General features: G+C 47.2%; 1 protein-coding gene across 1 annotated transcript in view; it reads right to left on the minus strand.

Moving 5' to 3' along the window:
- Positions 1-17040, minus strand: part of FAM207A (family with sequence similarity 207, member A) — a gene marked incomplete at its 5' end in the record, with an annotated part of 45287 nt that overhangs the window by 7828 nt on the left and 20419 nt on the right. The window contains one exon of the mRNA XM_010018506.1: positions 3490-3558. Coding sequence (XP_010016808.1) covers positions 3490-3558 — 69 coding nt within the window. The remainder of the gene's footprint in view (positions 1-3489; positions 3559-17040) is intronic.

Genomic DNA, 17040 nt, shown 5'->3' on the forward strand with positions numbered 1-17040 from the left:
TGGGGCCAGCCACAGCTTCTCTGGGCACCCTGTGCCAGAGCCTCAGCACCCTCACAGGGAACAGCTTCTGCCTAAGAGCTCATCTCAATCTCCCCTCTGGCAGGTTAAAGCCATTCCCCTTGTCCTGTCCCTACAGGCCCTTGTCCAAAGCCCCTCTCCAGGTTTCCTGGAGCCCCTTTAGGCACTGGAGCTGCTCTAAGGTCTCCCCTGAGATGCTCCAACTTGTTCAAGAAGACCCTTGATGATGCCCCCAGAAACAGCCAATGCTCAGTGGGATCCAGGAGCTCCTTTCCCTTCTGCTAGGTGATCACCAGGCCTGGAAACCCACTGCATCACCTCGACACCCACAAGTGCTACCAGTACAAGGGCTACATGATGGAGGACTCTTCCTCTTCCACGTGCATCCAGTGGAGGCTGCAGCAGAAGAGCTGGCTTCTGCTTACTGTCCTGGACAAGTGTATTGCAAGGATGAGCCTCCATGCTGAGCTAGAAACTCCTCGTCTCTTCTCCCAAGTTACAAGTGATTGGACAAGAGGAAACGGCCTCAAGCTGCCCCAGGGCAGGTTTAGCTGGAGCTGAGGAACAATTCCTTGCCCAGAGGGTGCTCAGGCATTGGAACAGGCGGCCCAGGGCAGGGCTGGAGTCACCGTCCCTGCAAGTGTTCACACCCCGTGTAGCCGAGGCCTCAGTGCCAGGGGTTAGTGGTGGCCTTGGCTGTGCTGGGAATGGTTGGACTGGATGAGCTTAAAGGTCTCTTCCATCTGGCTGATTCAGTGATTCTGTGGCAGAGCACAGTGCCAGTGGCCGTGGGGCCAAGCTGGAGCCACAGGGAGGTTACCAGCTTCCAACACAGCACGGCTACAGCAGCAAGCTCAAGCAGTACAGGTATTTTTGCAGCCAGTTCCACTTACAAACCACAGGCAAGATGCCTCCTGCAATTCTGAGTCTAATCCTGCTGCCCACGTTTAATAAAGCGGAACTTCAAACCCAACTGGCTCCTTTAATGCCTTTGTCTTGTTCACTCCTCAACTCAGCTGAGTGGAAGAGCAACAGCTTTTCACAAACTGCAATTCTGCTGTTCATGGATGCTTGTGACAAATCTGGATTGTAAACGCTTCTCCTCACAGCAATCCCTGCCAAGAACACAGCTTTCTGTTCTGCATCACTTCATCACTTCTTTTTTTGGTCTGGCTTTATGAAGCTGACTACTTCAGTGCTTTCATAAACAGTATGTGCTCAAAATTTTCAGACACCTGATTCTGCACAAACATCCCAAATTCTTTTCCTATGAAGTCTTGTTTGTCTGAGGAGCCATGAGATATATGTATTTTTAAATGTGCATACTTCTAATGTCTGAAGCATTACATATTTTTTTTTCCCCTCTTGTGTCTCTCCTGAGATTATTTATTGGAATGGGAGAAATCTCCAAGTCTTGCATTTGCACTACTGGGCTGAACTTCAGTTCCCAGGGTCTTGGCATCCAGTGTCACTAAAGCTGCCCTGGGACAAGAAAAAACAACAAACTCTTAGGAAGATTTAGGGAAACAGAGACGTTTTCCTAAATGTCCAACTTCACCAGTCTAAACTGGGTTCTCTTTTGGGGTAGCAAAGACCACAAAGAATTGGCAGTTATCTGCATCCGATAAAAACCAATGTGTTTCAGTTGACTGCAGCTCTTTAAGGTCACAATGTTAGAATGCCAAGTTTCATTTAAATATCTCCATTTCTGGAAATACCAGTTCATTTCATTCCATCAGCTAATAATATCAGTTTCTTTAATGATGTTTATCTAGGCTCTTTCCAGCTATTCCATTTTCCTCAATAACAAGCTGCACACCTGGTACTAACCCTTGCTGACTTTCCTTACACAAATCCCTGGGTATTTGCTACCCTTAACAAAGCATTTGCTAGGGAATGCTAAGATTTGCCAATTAACTGGCCACAAGTTTAGTGGGTGAGTTAAGAGAGCCAGCAATTTAAGTACTTCTGCAACTGTAAAGCACTTCTAACACCTAGTATCTTCTAAGACAGAGATAATTTGGTCTGAAGTTTTTCTATCTTGGAGTTCTCCTCAAAGCAAAGCCTCTGCATTTCCTTTGTATTCCCTCAGCTTAGTGATTTTAGAGCCAAGAGAGGAGGAAAGAGGCTGCAGCAAGGACAAAATAACATGTTATCATAAGAAAGACTGATGCTACAAAGGCATATGTGGAGGAGTGCAGGTATCCTGCTCCTGGGCTTTCCCTATGGGAGCCGCGCTGTCGCCTCACTGCAGGAGCATGCCCTCTGTTTCTTGCAGATGACTTGAGTCCCATGTACCCATTTTACTTTGGATTCCTTCATAAAATGCTGCTGAGGACATGCTATGAGGGGAAGGAAAGCTCAGCTCTGCTCCAGCAGCCCTCTCCTCTGTTCCCACAACAGTGCCAGGCAAGAAGAGACCTTTAGGAGCATCGCGATTGCAGCTGGCAGGTCAGACATTAGGACTAGCACAGCCACCTATGCTTTGCACCCAACAGAGACACCAAGGGTTGCAGATGACAAAGGCACTCATTGTTGGTGACAGGGAGGAGGAGATTTCCTTCACACTCATGGTGTTAAATTATCCACTTCTTATTTAAGAGGAGACAGAGATACCTTCACTGCAACTGGTGAAATCACAGGTTGATGGACTTAAGCTCAGACCTCAGGAGCAGAAAGCATATGGTGTGGCAGAAAGCCACATCCCTCAGCCCCAAACAGAGTCTGTCAGCAAATCTGTTGGCCAAGAAGGTGTTACGGGAAAAAACTTGTCCCAAGAACAGCTCCAGGTGGCAAGAGGAATCTCTCTGCTACGCCGGGTAGCACAGCATCGTCTTTTACCGTGCTGAGATACTTGAAGCACAAATACAGACACTTCCCACAGGAAACACAAACATTTCTGCTGTGGGCTGGTTTTGTTTAGCTCATGTTTCACAGCCAGACTGACTGGTAAGTGGGTTCACTGACCTGTGGCACATGGGAAAGAGCAGTAACAGAGTCAGCAGTGTCCGGAGACTTCCCTTACAGAAGGGCTGGAGGGCCCACTGCAGGCTTTCACCACACAGGCTTGGGTTAGCTGTGGGGCTCAGCTCCAGGCTGCCCTACCATCCCCATAGCTTCTTAGGGATGGGGAGCTCGACTACACAGCTAGTTATATCTGTACTAGAACTTTAAAAGGTAGAGATACATGCTAAACCTACACAGGCACTGTCCCCTATCTGAGTAAGTAAAGGCTTTATGTAGTCACTTATAGTACACATGGAGGAAGATTTGGGGCAATGACTCAATCTCAGTGGCTAACACAGAGAAAAAACAGCTGGGAGTTTTTTACCCCATGTGCTGCGGGGCAGATGTGAAGGGTCCTGAGAAGCACTGCCCCACACTGCCCCCCAAACCCCACATACAGAGAGATCCAACAGCCCCACGCTCTGTGATGCCCACAGCAGCACTGTGCTCCAGAGGAGTACTTACTCTGTAGCCATCTTTCCTTCCTCAGCTTCATTTTCTCTTTTTTGGAAAGAACTGTTTTTTCTTCTAAACCTGGAAGAGAAGAGAGACATGAGACATGGCTTCTGCACACAGGTTCAGTGCTGGGCTCTTCCCAAAGACACCATTCAACCCTCAATGCTTTTGAACTTGCTGGCAGGCTGGGCAGGCTGCAGGCAGACTGGGAGCTGCACCTCAGCTCAACTTCTACCTGAACAAACCCAACTTTGCTGTCAGTTAGGAAATAAGGAACAGGCAAGTACATCAGAACAAGTAGCTCTTTGAGATAAGCTTTTCAAGAGACCCTTGCCCAGTGTCCTGCATGAACGTGGTGTTTTCTTCTGAAGACTAGCCAACTGATGGGAAGACCTACAGGTTCCACAACTGGGAGCAAAGAACAGGTTTTAATCTGAAAATACACAGGCTCATAAAGCTAGAAAGGAGGAAAATATGGGCTGCAGATATGCAGGAGGGGGAATGGTGACCTGACATAGCTATTGGCATCCCCCTGCCCGAGCAACAGCCTCACTGCCTGCCTAGACAGCACGTGTCAGGCAGGGGGAGGACTGCAAAAGGTCTGAAACACTCAGATCTGTGGCAGCCCTAAGGAACAGTCCATTACAAACAGCTTTTCAAACAGGTTATAACAGGCAGGCTGCTATAACCAAACACAATATCAGAACCCAGCTGTTGATGGCTGAGATCCAGCACCAAGTAAAATAATGACACAAACAGATTTACTGGAGATCTGTTGCAGACACTATAAATTTTTATCTTATCTCTGGTGTTTAAACCAAAATTGACTTCAGTCAACTTTTCTCCTGAAATGTGCTGGGAATACTGCTACAGGAATGGCAGTGGAGGAACAAGCTCCCCAAAGACCACTGCTCTTCCCTTAGATTATTCTTAAGCCTGGAAAAGAAAAGAAATACCAATTTTCTCCTCAGAAGAACCAGGAGAAAGGATTTCAATGGAACTCTGAAAACAACTTATTGCGGACAACTTCTCTGAAGCTGCAAATCTTTCAAGGTGATTTAAACAAAAGCAGTATCGTAATCTCAGTAATTTCAGTGGCTTAAGATCAGAACAAGCCTGCTCCATAAAGCAAATAACCAGCACCAGGTTTTGAGTTAAGGCCAGGCTGGATGGGGCTTGGAGCAACCTGCTCTAGTGGAAGGTGCCCCTGACTGTGGCAGGAGTTGGAGCTGGATGAGCTTTAAGGTTCCTTCCAACCCAAACCATTCCATGATTCTATGAATATATGAGTTTCTAGAGGGCACAGCGAATGAAGCCTTAGCTTTCACTGCCTTGAGTCCCAGAAAAATGGGTTACAACAGTCAATGCACCCAAGAAGTGAGAAATAAAATTATCACTCACTTACAAAGTCCAGGGAGGTCTTGATGGGTTTGCATATGACTGATGCTACTATCCATTGTTCCATCTCCTGCATAAAGCACCAACACACAAGAACCCTGCTATACCCAGACCAGCAGAACAGCCCTGCTCTTCCATAGGACCAGGCAGTAACAGAGACAAACATCCCATCATGTTAAGGGCAAATTTCCTCAATCTGCTGTAGTATCAAAGCAGATCCTAAAACAACTAATTGCATGTTCCAATAACCAATTCCCAGGTCATAGAATCATAAAACCATGGAATGGTTTGGGTTGGAAGGGACCTTAAAGCTCATCCAGTCCCAACCCCTGCCATGGGCAGGGACACCTTCCACTAGAGCAGGTTGCTCCAAGCCCCTGTGTCCAACCTGGCCTTGAACACTGCCAGGGATGGGGCAGCCACAGCTTCTCTGGGCACCCTGTGCCAGTGCCTCAGCACCCTCACAGGGAAGAATGTGGTCACCCCACATTTCTGTGGTTTCAGGGGAGAATAAAAGATGAATCACCAGAGCCCAGAACACAAACCGTGCCCGATGCTCCCTGAAGGGCTGCCCGAGCCTGCCCAGCTTTCAACTGGGGAGATGTGCCCCCTCGTCTGAAAACACGCTTCTTACTCCCTTGGGCAAACAGCGCTCAGTGGGATTTGTTGGTGAAAATAACTAAATAAAGCACCCAGCCAGCTGGCCAGTTCTAGCAACAACAGCAATTCACATTTAGGGTTTTTCTCCTTTTCTTTTTTTTCCTCCCAAACAGCAGCAGAATATTTAAGGCAACACAAAAGCTGTTTTCTTGGCAGGAGCCCAGCCTCGCTGCAGGCCGGGACTGGTGGCCGGTGGCCAGGCTGGCAGCAGCAGATCACCAGAAGGATGCGGGAGGCCAGTTTCTGCCCTTCTGCACTGCCTTCTCCCCAGACACCTCCACTTTATGTATCTCACCTACCCCTGCAGAGGTTGTTTTGCTGCTGGAAGGTGCCAAGTTGTATTTGGCAACTTCCAGTGATGATGATGAGTGCCAAAGCCACTGGAAACTCACTGGAGAGCAACGAAGGCAGAATTTAGCTGGTTAAATAACAGCACGGGCTGTCCCCAAGGTAGTCTTTTATTTTCATTTAGCTTGCAAGCACCACGGAGATCAAAGCCCGGCCGCAGCTCCAGTTTAATTATTTTCCTGTGAAATCACAAGGGTTTGGGTTTCCCCCCTCCAGCCCGTTCCACATGTAATTTAACAGCACTTAGCTTTGAAACCTGATGCAAGGAAGAAAAGTGAGCAAACCCCTCCTGCACTAGCTGAGGGCAATTCACATCCTGTAAACTTGACAATTATTCCTCTTAGCAAGGATGTGTTTTTTCTTCCCTCTGATCTGCAGGGTACAAAACATCTCAAATATAAACAGATGATAAAAGCCAATAGTTTTTTGCCTCCTACACATCAAGTGTTTGATACCATCCCACGATTCTCAGGATCCTGCTTTCCTGGTGGACCAGCAGATTTGGCTTTTGGAGTACAGTTGAGGGGGTTTATTTGGTAAAGGACATCTTAAGACTAAAAAAAGAAATTAATATATATGTGACTGCTTTTCATAAAGGACTTCTTTGACCTTAAAAGTCCTCGTTTTATCCTTTCTAGGCATTCAGAAAGAAGCCTAGATTGGGTTAAAGCCATAACACTTCAGGCTTCCCTGAGTCCTGAGATCCCACTATTTGAGTCCACAAGGGAGAGGGTGAAAACAAGCCTCCCAGTTCCAGGAAACCACATTAACGACTTTGCCATGAACAGAAATATCAAATATGAGCAGAAATAGCAAATAAACTTGTGCCTGTGCAATGCTACGTGAACAGAGGAGGGTCCTTCAGCCCTGGGCATCTGCTTCCCCCTGTGCAAAGCTGCAGCGAAGCACTAAGTCCCCACTTTGGCATGAGCTATTAAGAAATAGCACGTAGTATTAAGTAGTATTCCCAGAACTCCGATGACACGTCAGGAAAGCTGTTGCTGCTCGAAACATAATATTTTGGCAAAACAGGGTATGGTATAAATTGAAGTTAAATAACAACAGCTGTGTTAATTTTAGCCTCAGTTGTGTAACAGCAGCAAAAAGGAGATATGCCTACAGCTGTGGGGCGAGTTCGCTAAAGAAATTCAAAGAGGACATCCAAAAGCAGAAGACTGGGTGTGTTTTGGGTTTTGTTTGGTTGTTTTAAATTACACAGTGTTACTTGTAAATTGTCTGATACCTTTTTCCACTGAAAGGGCCTGGGAAATGGGAAACAAAGTCTCCTGGGGTTAACACAACCCATTGGTGTGATCTGACAGATGCTAATGCAGAACTACTGAAGGGCACAGAATCATAGAATCCCACAGTGGTTTGGATTGGAAGGGACCTTAAGCTCACCCAGTTGCAATCCCCTGACAGGGGCAGGGACACCTTCCACTAGAGCCAGGTTGCTCCAAGCCCCTGTGTCCAACCTGGCCTTGAACACTGCCAGGGATGAGGCAGCCACAGCTTCTCTGGGCACTTTGTGCCTGTTCTTTTTCCTTCTGGAAGAAGGCCGAGGGACAACACAGGCCAGGCAGAAGGTCCTGCAGATGTCCTGCAGCAGAGCCGGTGCCCTGCCTTGCTCCCAGCTCCCAACCAAGTGACCTCCAGCTCCACTTCCCACTGATACACATGTGTCTAGGCGGCCTGTGTCACTAGTGGGGCCAAGGCTTGAGGTGGCAGGGACAGAAGCAGAGGGTTGATCTCTGGGCTTTCTGCCCCCCTTGCTCTTAGAGGAGCCCCTGGAGACAGCTTTGTACGTGATGAACAGAGCCCATGGTAGGGGGGTGTTCAGGTTTTACCCAGTCCAAGCCCTGCCACCTTGAGCAGGCTCAGGAACCAATGTTGAAAGAGAAGATGACAGCCCCTGCTGGGACAGAGCACGTTTCACCATGGATACAGCATTTGCTTTCTATGTTCCAAAACAAGCTGTATTATTTTTGTTCACGCTTAATGGTTACACCAACACGTAGGCTTTCCTCCTGCCTCCTCCGAGGAAAGCATCCTATTTAAAGTGGGGTCTGCATTCCCAACCCTTTCAGATCTCCATGTTACTTAAAGCAGAGTCTAGTCCCAAGCCCAGCTTCCCATTGGAGACCCGCAGGAGCAGCCTGACTCGTGTCCTTGCACCAAGGTCATGCCTCTGTCAGGCCTGGTAAACATCCCCAGGCTCTGACCAGCTACAGCAAGGGCACAAAACCTCCCTCTGCAGAAGAGCTGAGACTCATCTCTAGTTAGCTGCATAAGCACACAAGTGACATGCCATGTGAAGCAGGAGCAGTTCCCCTCAGGAGGTGATGGAGAAGTCACAATGTGCGCAGCAGCCTGCGAAAGGCAATTCCAAACACAAAGTCTGTCCTCCCAAGCAACATCTGGAGTGCTGCAGGCACGCTCAGTCTCTGCCACAAAGTAAAAGTACCTTCTCCTCCTCTGCCCGAGGCCTTTTTCACTCTTCAGAAGTCCCTCGTGTTCCCATGTGCTCTCTCCAGCAAGGAGGTTGACAGGCACACAGAGGATGCTCATGTGTCACTGCACTTAAAGCCACTTTTGCAGCTGGAAGGTTATTTTCATAACCAAGGCAGAAAGAGGTGACACGCCTTAGGGAACCCAGATTTCTGACCCAAGCATGCCACAAGGATTGCAAAATGCCTTGTCCAAGAGAGGTGCTTGGTATTGCCACTTCATGGCACAGAGAGATCCCAGAAACCACCTGATGAGCCTCCTGATGGAGAATCTGTGGCTGCCACAAGGAGCTCATCTTACCTGCCAGGCTGCAGGCTCTTCCCTGGGAAACACTGTCTTTTGCTGCTAGAAGAAGGTCAGCTTGTTTCAGGAGTTATCCTCCCCATAAAACACAGGGTACAAACACCATGGGGTCAGACGGAGAAATACCCCACCATGATTTATGTACATGCAGCCTTCTTAGGGGAGAAACATCCACAGAAGCAGTGTTGGGGACAGCAGGACAGCCACATCCTGCTTTACTTTGTTTCTGCATTTCCATTAGTGCCTTTCCTGTATTACCTCCATCCTGCTGCTATCACACTGGAGGACAGCAAATTAGGTCAGACCCATCCCCAGTCCAGGGCACCAAAATGCTTTTTTCACATACATTTAGCTGGTTTTGGAAAGCTTATCATAAAAAAGAAATGAAAAGAAATTGTGCATTTACTATTAGCACATCCTGCTGAGTCACTGGGTAGTGGTGAGACTGAAGAGGGAGAATGAAACACAGGATACCAGACAGACAGTGCCACTGTCTGATACCAGACAGGCTGTGCTACTTCTCCCCTTCCCCGCCAGACAAGCATTAGGAGCCATAGGAGACAAAGGAGCTGTAGGAGCATTGGCTGGCACCTACAGGAGGAGGAAGACTTTCCTACAGCAGACAAAGTGAACCAAGCACTGCACTCATCTTTCAGTAAACCTGGCTTTATGCAAACCCAAGGGGATGAACCATTTGTCACCTACTAGAGCTCTTGAAACTCTGGATGCAGAAAGTACCCTTTCTGGTAGTTTTGTCTTTAAACCAATTTGTCCTTATTACATTGCAGATACACAGTTCTGCCTGAATAATGTAGGTGCTACCATTCACCATCCTTTTTTCCTGCTGCTTGCACATTTGGCTGTCCTTTTTCTGGGAGTCCTGGATGACTACAGTGAGCAACCCCCAAACCAACCCCTGTGCTCAGCAGACTGGGAGGTCCTCTCTTGCTGTTCTTCCATTGAAGGAAGTGCCTCACGTCTTCCTCAAATGCTTCCCTGGCCAGAGAAAAAACACCTTTTGGCAAAAGGTGCAATTGCTGAGGATGTTATTGCAGCAGTGCAGAAGCTCCACATCACTTGCAAGAAAGAGCATCTCCAGTTGTGCATCCTCAGCACCCAGCCAGGTCAGCTTCTGCCTGGATTCAACACGGCTTTGCAAGAAAAGATAGTGGATTACTTTTAACTTATGTCCCTTCATGTCTCTCCTGCACCAGAAAAACAAAACACTTCTCAGTACTCCCTGAGCTGTAATACTTCAAAACCCACCAAACAAAGGCAGAAAGGCTCCCACAGACACATGCCTTGGGAAACACATGCCATGTCAGGGACTAGATAAGACCAGATATAAGGAACAGGGTCTTCCAGCTTTGTGGGAATGAGTTTGCTTTCAAGAAAAGACATTTCAATTCTCCCCACCCCTTTTCATGTCCGCAGGGAATAATAAAAGAAAGGGTGATGTACATGCAGCAAGTCTGGGTACATTTATTTCAATAAAGCAGCAAGAAGTCCTCCAAAAGTATCCTGAAGTCTCACAGCACAAGCGAGATATCCTTATTTGTCAAGGAATGGCACATTTGAGAAGGTCAACTTCTTTGCTTCCTCTGGCATGTATTTGCTTTATGTGCAGCCCCATAAACAGTTTGAATACCTGTCATTATAGTGAATTTTATGCCCAGCAGCTCTCAGCAAGTGCTGCTGCAGCTTCTAGTCTTACAAACTGGCCACCCAGGCCAAAGAGAAGCAAGATGGAAGTAATACAGGAAAGGCACTAATGGAAACCCGGGAGCAAAGTAAAGGGACTACGGCATCAGAGCACATTTGAGACACTTGAAGCAATTCAGTTCATGGGATTTCTTTCATGTTTCATCATAAGCTATCTCGTCCTTCCTGCACACACTTCTCTGATCACAGCACAGCGAACAGCCACAGAAGATAAGGATTTGCCATGTCTACATGTGAGGCAGAGTGAATTGCAAAGCCTTCTTGCAATCAAGCTGATCCAAGGAGTTGTAGATCTGCAGCAAAGCCTTGTTCTGACCACACTCATCCAAGAAACCCAGCCATCTCTATCCTCCTGCCTCACTACTGCTTGCACAGAAACCCACCAGCCAGCTTCTGAGCGTGATTTCATGGCCTGAGGCACCTGAGAGAGGAGAACCAACCAGGCTTGCTTGGCTTTCATCATCCATGTAGAAAAAGTGCAAGACACTGGAGCTCAGACCAAATGCTGCTTAAGGCAGCACCAGGGGAGCCTGGACCTGCAATGCCACCATGCATTTCCCTCCTTCACCTTAGGGAGACAAGTATAATCTGCTTAGGATATTCCTTAAGAAACATGAACAAGTGCATCTCTGCCAGCTCTCAGGTTAGAAAGCTTGTACACTGCAATTAAACATTACCACACAGGTAAAGTGGCTTCCTCTGTTGTCATGGAAGCCCAGCAAGCTGCTGTTCCTCCTCCTCCTTTCAGCCAGCACTCACACTATTTCTGGGAAGTAGCACAGAAGCTTGGGGTATGAAGCACTCCACAGCAGCCCATGCATTTGCAGCCCAAGCCAGACATGGAATAAGCCAGGACTGAAAGCAGCCTCATTACTATGCTCTTCTCATAGAATCGTAGAATGAGGGAATGGTTTGGGTTGGAAGGGACCTTAAAGCTCACCCAGTTCCAACCCCCTGCCACGGGCAGGGACACCTTCCACTAGAGCAGGTTGCTCCAAGCCCCTGTGTCCAACCTGGCCTTGAACACTGCCAGGGATGGGGCAGCCACAGCTCCTCTGGGCACCCTGTGTCAGCCCCTCAGCACCCTCACAGGGAAGAGCTTCTGCCTCAGAGCTCATCTCAATCTCCCCTCTGGCAGGTTAAAGCCTTTAAATTCCCCTTGTCCTGTCCCTATCTACCGTTGTAAAAACATGGCATGGGGTTATAACTAGATGAGCTTTAAGGTTCCTTCTAACCCAAACCAGTCTGGGATTCTATGATGATTCCTTTTCGAGCCCACCCCCAGTTTCCATGCAGCAATAAGAGCACACAGACCTGTGTCTCCCTTGTCAAAAAATACCTGCCCTTGCCAAACCAGTATTTGAAAAGTCACCTTGGCAACCAGGTTCCTTCAGGACACATCTGTAAGGGAATAATGACTCACAGGTTTGCCATCACAACCCAAAAACACAAGGCACTGGGGGCACGCAGAGGTGTCATTCTGATCTGTCTACCTCCTGCAGCGAGTACTGCTAAGGTTCATTCAAAACCACAGCCACCACAAAGGTGGACCATCAAGACCCCAGGGAGTGTACAGCACAACAGAGGCTGGACAGTCAGCAAGTCCCCTTCCACAGAGGCTGAAAAATGTGTATTTTGGCAACAGATACATGCATGAGAGATGTCTGTGTGGATATTGCAGTTTCAATAGGGAGCAGTTGGAAGAATCAAATATAAAACCCTATAAAAAGCTTCAACAGCAACAAATATCTAGAATGAGATTTATTCTGAGCCCAAAAGTAATTCATGTTTATCGACAAGCAGATTCTCTCCTCCGGGCTTACTAAGGGAGACAGAATAGTGAAACATCCTTATGCTTTTTGACAATGCCTTGGCAGGTTTGTATTTTAAGGAGATTTCCCCCAAATATCCTTTCCCTTCCTGCTAATAAGATTGCCTTTGCCTACACTGTCCTTGGACAAGTTTGATACCTTCTGCAGTGTGACACAGTGAAAGCTCTAGAGCTGCAAGTGGTACACAATTTGATTTTACTTGGTGTTTGTCATTTATACAAAATGCCAGAAAACATTAATCTACCTTAATGTCCTTCTCTTTGAGCTGTATATTACCTATCAGACAATTAAATGGGCATTATCTAGGGAAGTTTTCCATTCCCTGCCACTGGTTCATATAATTTGCATTTGTTTCAGTACCTGGCATTTCTCTTACATGTCTATTCTTACTCCTCAGAGGAGCCTGCTCTGCTCACTTGTACTTGTTACTACATTCTCAGTGCACGGATTTAGCGGTGACCCTGCAAACCAGTCCTCAATCTCCTTCCCTAGGTTTGACAACAGGCAGATTTCTTCCCACCTGAATTTCTTCACTTCGGTCCTTAGTTTCTGAAGGGCTCCTGTAATGGGACTGCAGACAAAAGGCTTGTTTTATCCAAAATACTGATATTACCACTGAACATTTGTATAGAGCTGAAGCCACCCCACACCTCAGACAATTCTGTAGTTCCTGCAAGTGGTGCATGGGGAGATTTAGACATAACTGATGTTTATTCATACTTATGAATATATTTATGTTCACTGTAACTGTGTTTTAACCACGGATATTCTTCCTCAAAATACACAGCAGAGAACTGTGCTGCTGTGTATTTTCTGCCGCATTTCCCTCAGTGCCAACACCATGGCCTGACAGGGTGCTAGAGGGGGAGAAAGGGCAGACAAAAGGGAAAAGAAGGAAAAGCTAAATATTTAAAGATGCTCTGAGGAACTGCAAAGGCACAAAGTGTGAGACGTCTGAGGCAGACAACTATGTCACTGTCAGGGGCCACTGCAGCACTGGCAGCAGACCAGCCGTGCACTGAAGGTTGTCTAGAACATCCTAGAACAAGTTGTGGAGTTGCTGGTGGAGCCCCATCTTCCCCCCACCAACATCTCCAGCTAATGTATTTCATGGATTCAGTAGCTTGCTGGTAGAAACGCTGGTTTTTTTCAGTCCCTTGTGTCCTGGTTTTGGCTGGGATAGAGTTAATTTTCCCCCTAGTAGCTGGTACAGTGCCGTGTGTTTTGGATTTAGTCTGAGAATAATGTTGATAACACGTTTGTCTGTCTTGGGTCTTATTTCTTTTTGTTGTCCCTTTTCAATACTACTAGTATTATTATATCACTTCATATCAATTATTAAACTGTTCTTAATCTCAGTCCATGGGTTTTAACCTTTACTTCCAATTCTCCATCCCACTGAGGGAGACGGGGGGAGTGTGGAACTCAGTTGCTGGCTGAGATTAAACCATGACACCTTGCTCAAGGTTTAGCATCTAAAACCATTTTCCCTCCCACTACTGGGAAAACAGGACGTGGGAGCAATGCAGACATACAGTATAATCTGTAATGATTTCTTTCAGCTGAAATGGGTCGGGATGGGCAACCAGACCACATCCACAGTATGACTTGGTGAAACAAGTGCCTGCAGGAACCTGACAAGGCAGGGATGCAGTCAGTAGGAAGAGCTGCAGCTGGATCTTTCCTCGGTTGAAGATAAAGGAAAAGAGGCAGGAGGAATCCCAGGGCTCAGCACTTCTGGTACTGCTGACACACACTCACTCTGTCTGAGAACGGGAGATGCTGGCATTTTCCAACAGATGAGAGGGTTTATCGGGAACCACTGAGGTGGCGTAAGGCTTCTTCTGGAAATTTATGACCAGCAGACAATAACTAGCAGGAACAGGCAATAAATAGCAGCACCAGCAAACCAGCAATGCCCAGACCACCACTAGCCAAGGGACTTGCAACTATTCAAAGGCAAAGCCAAAAGCAAACACGGCTTTTCCATCCCAAGGTCTCTCTGTGCCCTTCCTCACATGATGTTACTTACACTGAGAGAAAACAAACATCACTGGAATTACTGTTACACATAATTAATATATTAACTAATTTGACTGCTGAGTGCACTGTGATCAATACTTAATTATATTTCCAGGCAATACGAGAATGTCAGCCAGAAGTTGAGTTGAGTAGACAATGAAGACACATAACTTCAGGGTCAAAACAAAACCATCCCCAGAACAGCAGTAAGTAGGACATGTACAGGAGTTTCAGCAGCAGCACACGCCACATGGAGAGAACAGATCACATCACAGATGTCTTCACAGTAAAGGAGGAAGAACTGAGCCGTGAAGGTCAAGAGAAGAATGTCAAAACTGCTGAAATGATAGTTTCAAATGATAAGGATGAAGCTGTTGCAGAGAGAGAGGGGAAGCAGGAACAGCTAGGGAAGAGGCAGAAACAAGCGTGCTAAGGGAAGCTGGGCATCCACAAGACACCTGCTCTTTAAATCAGTGCTTTGCAGAAAAATCCAAACCTATTACTTTTTAAACAGCAGACGCAAAAGTAATGCCCAAGCCTGACCTCTGCATCCCACCATTCCCTGTGGCAGCCACTATTCCAATGGCAACAAGGACTTGGAGTTGCCTGAACTAGGAGAAGGCTGCCTAAAACGTATTCCTGAAGCCCTGTGTACTTCAGAGGCGTTCAGAAATACAAGGACACAAAAGAAGCACATGTATGAAAGTGGGATAAATCTTAGGAAAACTCCTGAAGGCCCACACAAGTATTCTTCCAGGCCAACAGCTTCCCTGCCTCTCCCTAGGAGATTTGCTATATTAGTGTCTGAAGTGTGCATTGTCTTCCAGTTGGAGAGCCCTTGAGTCAATCTAACCCTGAGTAAAGGGATTTGCTGGATGGCCCTGACTGAATGCATTCCTTTGACACTGCATGGCAAGCAGCTCTCTCGGGATGCCTGTGCAGCAAGGCTGCTCCTCAGGAAGCAGAGAGGATGCTCAGTCAGTGGGAAGGACCATCTTGCCATGTGGCCCATGAAGTTCAGAGCACAGTGCAGAGGGGTGACAAGGAAGCTGAGATGTCACTCCTCTGCTTTTCCCCCGCTCAGAAGACCTCCCATTAACCAGAAATACTGCTTCAGCATCTACAGTCAAGCTGGGATTCCACCAAAACATGTGCTCCAGAAAAACATCTCAGGCAAGAGACAAAAAACCTGAAGTGTAGCCAGCTACACATAACTAAGGTTATGCAGTCCTCAGCCTCTACTACACTGTGCATAAGGAGCCTTGACATAGTTTAATAAACGCTCCTTCAGTAAATCTGCTTTCTTGGCACACCAACAGCCTCTTGCACTACAAGCCTGCACAGGCAACAGTTCCAGCACACCACCCCAAGGCCTCCCTGTGCCAACACCCCACCTACTGTTAAAGGGACTGCTCCCATCCATCAGCAACCATCCATCAGCACAGCAAGAGCAGCCACTACTGCACAAAGGCCTCGTATTCACGTTAATACTCAGAATAACTTCCTTCTAATGCAGATGGAAGAGAGATAACTTAAGTCTCCAGCAAGTCTATGAAGAAGAGTGTATCTACATTCACATACATTAAAAGCCAGGTCGGACAGGGCTTGGAGCAACCTGGTCTAGTGGAAGGTGTCCCTGCCCGTTTGGAGCTGGATAAGCTTTAAAGTCCCTTCCAACCTAAACCATTCCATGATCCTATGATAAGAGGAGACTGCTTGTGCAGACATATTCCCCAAACTCTGCTGTGATGTTGGCAGGATGCTTGGGTGTGGTTTGATGAGCAGGGAAGAGGTCTGGAAGGTGCTGACTTGCTCCAGGGAATACTGAATGCAATATTGGATTGCTCGTCTCTAATGGAACTAGAGGGGAAAAAAACGTAAATCAATTGTAATCGACTTGTCTATTAATGACACAGACAGGACTGCTTCCTCTGGAAAGATCGACATCCAAAGTGGAGCAGTATCCACACCAGCAGCACTACCAATACATGACATCTGGAAACTTGGCACAGAGACAACAGCAGGCAAATTCCAGAGCAAAGCAGCTCAGGGTTTGGGCAAGCCAGACGTTAGGTTAAGCTTCGCTTACCTAAGAGCTTGTTGCTGCAAGAGCAGCAGCTTTCCACCATGCCTGCCCCACAGCCTCCTGCCCCAGCTCTGATCTGCAGCTCCAGCAGGAAAACCTCACTCACTGCCACCCAGGTTAGTTTTCCACTGGTTTAGTGAGCCCAACCAAACCTAGTCAGGAGCACAGGAAGGAGGAAGCAGTGGCAAGTCGTTTGAGAGAGCCACACTGATCTCTCAGACTTCAGCCCTAAAGTGCCCATCATCTATTTTAGACAGAAGTTAATATTTATCAGTAGCAACATATCTCTAGGCCAAGTGTTGTCTTTATTCCAGCCTGAAATGAATGAGCACAAGAGCACTCCAAGTCCCTCAGATGTGGGCTCACAAGCAAGGGCAGAAGGAATGTCTGCGGAACCTTTTGGGGCTGGAAGAACAGGGGTGCTCCAAGGATTTGGCACTAGAAGTACCTACAGCCTTCTATTTCTTCATCTCACAAGCTTCTTTTTTGTAATACTTATTAGGCACTGGAAGCTTTAAGTGCTCAGCTAAGCATTTTGAGCAAAGCACTGCTATAATTCCCTAGGTTTTCCCTGCGGGAATTGCCCACCTTGGCTACCCTTTCATTCTGATGAGGTACACCAGCTTATATACCAAGCTACCTGGGAAGGTGGAAAAGATCTTGTCACAGTAAGAGGTTCAG

This window comes from Nestor notabilis, unplaced genomic scaffold, assembly GCF_000696875.1.
Source record: "Nestor notabilis isolate BGI_N333 unplaced genomic scaffold, ASM69687v1 scaffold2487, whole genome shotgun sequence".
Taxonomy (NCBI): domain Eukaryota; kingdom Metazoa; phylum Chordata; class Aves; order Psittaciformes; family Psittacidae; genus Nestor; species Nestor notabilis.